The sequence below is a fragment of the Quercus suber genome, unplaced genomic scaffold (genome assembly GCF_002906115.3).
Source record: "Quercus suber isolate HL8 unplaced genomic scaffold, Cork oak 2.0 scaffold_705, whole genome shotgun sequence".
Lineage (NCBI taxonomy): Eukaryota > Viridiplantae > Streptophyta > Magnoliopsida > Fagales > Fagaceae > Quercus > Quercus suber.
This window is the reverse complement of record NW_027070146.1, coordinates 87,647-96,653: the sequence shown is the minus strand read 5'-3', so window position 1 is coordinate 96,653 and position 9,007 is coordinate 87,647. Positions and strand designations below refer to the sequence as shown.

The following is a 9,007-nucleotide window of genomic DNA, read 5'->3' as shown; positions in this document are numbered from 1 at the left end:
TTTTTTTTTTTTTTTTTTTTTTTTTTTTTTTTTTTTTTTTTTTTTTTTTTTTTTTTTTTTTTTTTTTTTTTTTTTTTTTTTTTTTTTTTTTTTTTTTTTTTTTTTTTTTTTTTTTTTTTTTTTAAGTTTGATTGATAATACATAATTTTCTGATAAACCATAAAAGAATTTTGAAATAATTTTTTTGGTTGGTTACTTTGGTATGTGTCATTTGGAAATCTTAGACTACTATTTTAGGAGATTTTACTTAATATATGATTCATATTAATTATTTATTTATTTATAGGAAGCCACATAAAAGTGGTGGGCAAAAAGCATGACATTTTATTTATAATTGTAAGAATATTTTGGGAAGAATACAAGATTCTTAGAATAAACCAAATATGAGGATTCTTAAGAAAAAACCAAACAACCTTGAGATTTCTTGAAATGATACTTTCTCCAAACATTTCAATAAAGGACATTTCCATTTTTGAGAATTTTTCTAAATGAAACTGATACGTTCATATCCACTCATACTTTTACTTTCTTAACGGAATATTCAATAAACATTCCTAAACATTTATACAAACTTCAAGGGTAAGAGTGTCATTCTCAAGGAGGGGGAGTATTCTCATAGTATAGATATGTATCTTTTTTTCTTTTTTCTTTTTTTAAATCAAATATTTCATTAGGAAAGTAACAACTTTAAGGAAAAAAAATATTTACACAAACTTCAGGAGATAGATTGTCATTCCATGAAACATTTAGTTTGGGGTGTCATTTCAAGAAACCTCAAGAGAGGTAAGTCCAATTTGCCTAAAGTTTTAGGGCCTACACCTTCATCAACCCAATAAGCAAATGAGAAAAGAGAAGATATAGAAATGGGCCAAGTTTGTTTACAAGTGAGCAACCTAGCTTGCAGATCTGATTATTGAATGAATTATAGCTATTTCCTTGGAAAATGGAGCTTGTTTTAGAGGATTTTTACTCTCAGAAAGCCCATATGTAAAATTTATATACATTGAAAAGGAAGTAGAGGATGAGAATATAGGCTAAGGAAGCTGGTGAACCCTAGTTCCCTTTTGCATTAAAATTTTCAATTATAAAAAATTTAAAAATAAAAATTTAAAAAGCTTCAAGATATGAGATTGATCTAGTTGATTATTCCAACTATACTTCAAACATGTGTGCATGAGGAGTTGAGGGTGGGTTTTGAATATGTGAAACTAGTAGAAATTGAATTCACCATTGTTTACAGGGAAAAAAATTGGCAATTTCTGCTTTTTTCATTGCGGAGATATTAATACAAATGACAAAATTTAGATGACAAATCATAATGGCCCATGCTCTACTATACCCAAATTACAGAAATAATAAGTATGAAGAATAGTACACCTATTGAGGGCACGAATATATATATATATATATCTACAGCTGTCAAAGTAAGTTGAAAGTTATTACATTGAATTCAGATCTATTTAACATTTTTCTCTAAAACAACAAATAGTTGCAGGAGATTGCAACTTTTCACTCACCTTTCGGCAGTTACAGCAGAGATATCGCCATTAGAGGAGGGGACAATGTCTGTAGCTGTAGTTACCATGACTAAGTCATTAGCTTCACCATTATTCTGTGATAAACACCCAAGAGAAGAGCAGAAGACAAAGGGTAAGAATTGTCTTCTGGGGGAAGGCTTCATATATCAAACACAAGGGAAGTAGCTATACCTGTTCAATTAGCTTCACAGGAGGATCCTGGATAGCCGCATTTGAAACCTTAGACAGATCTCTTAAAATTCCCTGCAAAATTCAATTTCCCACAATATCACTGAAAGCAGCAGGAGTTAGTTCCACAATGAGAGTGGAATGTGGATGAAGAAAAAGGGAAACAATTCTTTTCTTATTTAGTTTTTATTTTATGAGCAGGCTAGAGGATGACAAACACTGTGTAATACACACAGACACAAGGCGGGACCAAGAGGAGTACCAAATTAGACATATTAATATCAATTGATTTTGTTGGACCTAAATGACCGTGATTGATATTTGATACTGATTTCACTAACTGATGCTACTAGAGATATTTGATTGCTATTTAAATTTTATTTCAATATATGATGTAATCCCGTTATGAGTTTTATTTTCTTTTATTATTGGTAATTCGGTACTATTGTAGACGATTAAATTGATGATATATGAGTTGGAAGTATTCTTCCAATTTTTGGTGCTGATTCTAAGCAAGTCCAGGTGTTGATTCCAAGCAACGTAGGTGTTTATTGTTACATTCTATTTTTTGGTTTTCATCACTTGGTGCTACATCTGAGCAAACCCTAGCTACTGATCTCTAGGTCATATCCCTCTGTTTTAATCCTCTTCTATTTTTCCAACACAAGTCCCCTTCTTTGAGTTTATTGTCCTGTATCACTAGTATACAAGGCCATAGATGAATAAGAATTTCATTGATACAAACAATGGAGACTCTCAACTAAAATCATACAAGAGAGCAGTGTTTCTTCCTTTCTATTTCTTTCAAAGTTCATTTATTGATCACAAAAGGGTTACAGAAGCTCTTCTATACAATTTGCTACTCCAGCATAGCTTTCTCAATCTATGATAATGTTTTTTTAATGAACGTAGTGTAGCCTCCATACACCACCAAACCATCTGAGTCATCAAATTTTGTAGCATATTATAAAATCCCCATCTTACATTAGCTCTTCTATACAGTCTGCTACTCAACCATAGATTTCCCAATCTTCTATAGTATGTTTAAAAATCGTAGTGTGTAGCCTCCATATACCACCAAACTGTCCTAGTCCTCAAATTTTGCAGAACGTTATAAAATCCCCATCTTAGCTGATGCTAATGTTTCACCACATGTATCTGTTTCTTATGTGTCAATCCTCCTCATTTCTCTCAACATCCTCACGTTAGTTAAATACCATATGGACATATCTCCAACTACGCAGCATCCTGTACTGTGACCCATTGTTCTCGCCCAATCAACCAATATATATAACCAGATGTAACAATGGCCTCAAAGTCTCTACATGAAAATTTTCCTTTAGACTGAAAAAATTCATTACAATACACCCCTAATATATAAGTGATGTCCCCTTCAAACTCAACTTTTCAGAAAGGTCATTTCTGCAGACCTTCTAGAAAACAACTTTTGAAATCACTTGCAACTCATGAAAACTGTAGACCATGTAAGCTTGTATTGCTTATCCTTAATCTTCAATTCAAAAATCATCTCTCCCAGTTTTACTTCCCTTCTCTAGCTTGCCATCTAAAACTATTGTCAGCATCAGCAAACAACACAAGCTACAGAACTGCTTGAATTTGAATCATAGGTCAAAGATGATTTGACCCAAAGAAAAGAAAACCAAGGAATAAAAGGAGGGGGTCAATTGCAACAATAATTGGGTAAAATCATATTTACCTCCAATAATCAGTTAAGAATTTGTCAAGCCATTCCCTAAATCACCATATACTGCAACTAAAATCAAGAAGGATCTGGTGGCTATAACAATAAACCCTAAAGGGGATGATTATGCAACCAATACTATGACTCACCATGCACTCGACATACAGATTTTTTTTGTATGCATATATCCGTTTAAAGGAAAAAAAGAAAAATCAATCAATATATTTTTTGTGATTGTGCAAACCTTGTTGGCCCATTTGAGTCCACATGCATTACACAAAGTCCTCGGACCAGCTGGCCCACGACGCATCATCGGAGTAGACTTTGAACTAATTCCGCAGTGTGTACATCTGCACAGAGCATTGGACAAGGATTTACAAAAAGAGAACATATAACGTTGTATTTATAAACAAGAATGGAACTATCATCTTCATTTTAGACACATTAGAATTACAGTGAAAATGTATATTACGTTGAATGGAAAATGGCAATGGACAGGAGATAAATCATTCTAATGGTCCTTGGGATATACAAAAAGTTATACATTGGAATGATAGATTTAGACTCACATTGTCTCTTGCATGCTGTCATCTTGTCCAGAACCTTGTGTCGTACTGTAAACTGAAGAATCTGAGCCCAGTTCTTCAGATATGGCTTTGGATGAGGTAAACTGACCCTTCTTACGCTGCATCCTGATATAGCCACATATGGAAAATGAGAAGATGACCTGAAGGAAACCCATTCTCACAAGATAACAAAGGAAACAGAGATATAGGAACAGGCTGCAGGAAGGGGGGAAGAAGAAGGAAAAAAAAAAAAAAAAAAAGGCTTGCAGAAGGCCACTTCAGCCATATTCTCATCTTGAACATGAAAAGCTAGTTTATACACATTTATATATGTTGCACTTAGAACCAATAGACATGAACACGTATTCATTATTTCAGCATTCAAGACCCACCAGTTCTCTCAAAATCCATTAATCAACCAATCTTGATAAGTATTAATCACTTGGGCACAGTGATTGGCAAGCATGCAACAACTTAACAATGCCTCATTTATATCATAATATCAATAAACTTTCACGTTATATTCTAAAAGCAACCTCTTTGAGTCTGTAGGACATAAGTCTAACTATAACCTTTTCTTTTTTACAAAAATAGGTTCACCGGTTAAGACTTTAGATATAGAACTTCACATTCCTATCTAGGATTTGAAGCAAAAAAGAAAAGAAATAAACATTCTCATAAACAATACCAAAGAATAGAACTTCTAAAACTTCAAGAAATATTTTATAATTACATGTCCTCACACTAATGAAGTAATGATTTATCTGAATTCTTAGTATCTATTCCTTTAGTTCTTGATTAAATTGTATTTGTTTCTTATTTAGAGTGTTCACCATTGTGAACACAATGTTCAATTTTTTTCAATAAAAGTCTTATTACCAATCAAAAAAAGAAGTAATGATTCAAGACTAAAATTGAAGCTGCTAGACCAATACCATGGGACAAAGCCATCTCTTCATACTAGAGCTAGACTATGGGACTAAAGTTGCATGTCCTAACACTTCACATTGCAAGAGGCGAGGTTCTGCTTCTGAGAATAGTGAGGAACATAGATCAATATCCATCCACAACAACTCTTTATTACAATTGGAACATGTGCTAGATTGTCCACGTTCCTAACTGGAACAATAAAATGTCCACACAGAAACTTCGATCATCCATATAAACTCAAAGACAAGGCAAGAATTACATGATCTGTCCATCAGCAAGTATCTTTGGTTCATTAACTCAGTCAAAAATTTATAGGTTCCACTTCCATGTAAAGGAAGACAAGAATGATTGTTGGCAGAGAATATAAATCCTCAAGGTTACCTTATTTTGGGTGTTAAAGGTATCAAACCCCTGAGCCCTTCTCAACCTCTCAGACCTGTGCCATCAATATTGTATTATGATAACTTTGGTGATGTCATACCCTTAACCCATGACCTCTCACCCACTAACCCATACTTCTAAAGTAGTTTATACATTTTTCTTTCTTTTGATAAGTGCAGTTTATACATTTTTCAACTCAATTTATAACTTCTTTGATCATTTATACACTGAGACGTCTCTTCACATTTGCTGAACAGTGCTGCTAAGACACATCCGAGTAATCGCCATTACCATAATGAAATATGTTTTCTTAACCAAAAACAACACAAATCAGAAATCTCCAAAAGGTGAAAGTATTCTCTTTATATAAATTCTCCTAAACCATTACAGAATTTGTTTTTTCATTTTACCATTACAGAATTTGTCTTGATGCTTCCTAGAGTAAACACCTCAATGATATGAAATTATACAACAACAAAATAGGACACCAATATTTTTCAACTTCCTTCTCTTTGATAACATTAATTAGAATTGCAATTCAACATGCTGATAAACTTTTATTCTGAAATTTGTTTTGCATTAAAAAGATACAGCATTTTTTAAAACTTCACTTTTATATGAAGGATGACAAGTTTAAACTTAAATCCAATAAAATACCTGAGCGCAACTTCCTTCCGCACGTTGTAACGGATCTTCTTATCAAAACATCGCTCTTTTCTCTTCTCCCGGAATCGGCTTAAGGAAGCAGCTCTCTGTGGTTGAATTGACCTTCCAGAAAAGTCATTCATACCCTGGAAGAGATGTACTCAGGGCAGTGAATGTAAAAACAAATCAACACCTTTTGGAGCACTTACAGTTTTGAGAAAGCTTGAATGATTGTAGGAATATTTGGAATATAAGGAGAGGGAAGGCTGTAAGCGACCCATTATCCATCCAGATATAGGATTAAGCATTTACATACCCTTTGATTAAGAGGGATTGTTCCCACAGCAGGAATGCCAGAAGGGATTTCATATCCACCCAAAAGTAATAAAACCGCCTGTACCTGTTAAAGAAAACATTCCATTGTTAATAAGTAATTTGGAAGGGGGGGGGGGGGGTGGGGGGGGGGGGGGGGGGGGGAGGAGAATACTTTTAAGAATCAACTAAAACACGCTTAACTCCTTCTCAAGTCCAAACCTCTAAAATGATTCAGCTTGATGCACATAAAATATCCAGAAATTTAACTTGCATAGACCACAAAATAAACCAAAACCAACAGACTTCAAGTCTCACCAAAATAAAATCCTAACAGGACCTATTTTCAACAAATGGAAATACATAATTACAATTTGGACCAAAAAAGAAGAAGAAAAAGCCACATGTTCAAAATACAGTCATCAGATAGAAAAACTAAACAAACAGCACCAAAACACAAAACACCGCATAATTGACCAATTTTTAGCATACACTATAAGTACAACACATTCACAAAAATGACCCATGAGGGGGAGAGGGAAGTAAAAGAAAAGAAAAGAAATTAGTTGAGGTGAATTATATTAAAAACAAAAACAAAAAAAATAATCCAGACATTTTTGGCTAAGCAGCAACATAGAGCTACAAAACGTAGTATAATTCACAAAACTAATCAACAGCAAGCTGAAAACCCTGACTTCTCCAACTCCTTACAAAGCACAATTCCACTGCATCTGCATAGTTCAACAAAGTAACTGAAGCATATGGCTAAAAGGCACCAAAAACTTTTAGAATTCATCAAACTAACCAAAAACCATGCCAAATTACTAAACCCTTCACTCAAATTAACACCAACACAGTGAAACACATAAAGAAAACAAGGTGTCATAATTAACAAAATTCATAATCTCAAGCTGAAACACTTACTTCAACAACTAGGCAATTACTTATAAAGCGTGATTACACTACTGACTAAAAAGCACCACAAAATTTGAGAATTCATCAAACTAATCAAACCCAAGTCCAATCCTCACTCAAATTACAACCAAAACGCATAAACAAGGTATCATAATTCATAAAATTCATTAATTTCAACTTGAAACAGGGTTCCACTACTACTTATAAACCTCAATTACACAGCACTTGCATAGTTTTCGACAAAAGTAACCAAAACCCATTTATCTAGAAAGCACCACAAACTTTGAGAATTCATCAAAACTAACCAAAACCCACAAGCCCTCCTTCACTCAAATTACCACCAAAACACAAAAAAAAAAAAAAAAAAAAATCATAATTCACAAAATTCAATACCTTATCGGGCGAGACAGCATCGAACACGTAAACCTCACCCTGGAACGAGAGCGTGAGCTGGTCAGAGCCACCGTTCCCGGTGTTCACCGGAGGATAATCCGAGCCACCAGGCACAAACACGGCATTGGGAGCAACTTCTTGGACGGCGCCGTTTAGCGTCGACACAGGCACGAATCGCATTTGGGGATTGTCTATAGACTCCTCTTCTGCCCCCACAACGTCGTCGTCTTCATCCTCAATTTCATTCTGCAGCTGCTGCTGTTGTTGTTGAATGTTGCTGTTGTAAATCGAAGCTTCGTGATTCGATTCCGCCATTGTCACAGTCACAAAACAATTACACCATTTACAGCTTTACACTAATTTGAAAAAGAAAAAAAGAAACCCCAGAATTCAAAAACACATTGAAGCAATTAAATTAGTGAAATTTGATTTTACAAATACAGTAAACCAAATTAAAAGCTTAAAAAAAAAAGTCCAATTTGAATAATAAAACCTATAATAATAAAAAAAATCGTTAATTTTGTTTTTGAAGTAAATTAAATATAAAAAAATGCAATAATATAATTATTAGTAATTATAATTGAAAAACTTAAAAAAAATTTGAAGGTTGAAGGTTGAAATAAAAGAAGGAAATTTGAAATTTGTTGGATTTGATGAAAAGTGAGAATTTTGGGATTGGGAGAGAGAGAGGGAGAGGGAGAGGGAGAGAACGTTGAAGAAGAGGAAGAAATAATGGCCACTGATTTATGGAGTTATTTACGCAGAATGCCACTGTGGAGTAGAGTGTGAGTGTGAGCGTGAGTGGTCCAAAAAAAGACAAAAGAGTGTTTGTTTGCGTTGGCTGAGTGAGTTTAGTCTTAAATTGTAGTGAGTGGTCGTGTCGTGTCGTGATAAGGTCAGGTCTCTCACCTCTGAATTGTGGTCTAATAGAATTAGAGGAAATGCCATGCTTTTTATTAGAGCTTTTTATTTTATTTTATTATAGAGGTAAAAATATGTAAATTTGTAAAGGAATTATGTTGACAATATTTATTTTACATTTTTTTTTTCTTGTGACGTATCTAAGCGTGAAGGAAAATAGTAAATGACAGTGTGTTATGTGTGAAGAAATAAAAATAGTTTAAAAAATTAATAAAATTTGATATCTTAATGAATTTAGACTTGAGAATAGACAATTTGACGTGATATTTTTGAAATACTTTTGAAATACAATTATATAAAATATAAAAGTTAGGTTATTATATTAAAATAAACATAAAATTTTCACGAATTAATGTGGATGCCGAATTCTAATTTTTAAATTATTACATTACTAATAGTAACAGTAAGGGTGAAATATATGTGAGTTTTAATTAGCTCAATTGATTAAAAAAAAATGATGTTAAATAAAAAATATAAGTTTGAACCCCACCTATATCAAAATCTGATTAATGTCTTGACCATGATTTTAAAAACCA

The 9,007-nt window shown here is 33.3% G+C and overlaps 1 protein-coding gene across 1 annotated transcript; it reads right to left on the bottom strand.

Annotated features, from left to right (window-relative positions):
- Positions 1–1,246: 1,246 nt before the first annotated feature.
- Positions 1,247–8,360, bottom strand: LOC111984556 (GATA transcription factor 28). Its single transcript, XM_024016191.2, has 7 exons — positions 7,551–8,360; positions 6,247–6,330; positions 5,943–6,076; positions 3,978–4,100; positions 3,653–3,758; positions 1,710–1,781; positions 1,247–1,612 (listed from the first exon to the last, which is right to left on the bottom strand). Exons 1-7 carry the CDS (start codon positions 7,863–7,865, stop codon positions 1,514–1,516), a joined length of 933 nt encoding a protein of 310 aa, XP_023871959.1. The 5' UTR covers positions 7,866–8,360; the 3' UTR covers positions 1,247–1,513.
- Between the last annotated feature and the right edge of the window lie 647 nt (positions 8,361–9,007).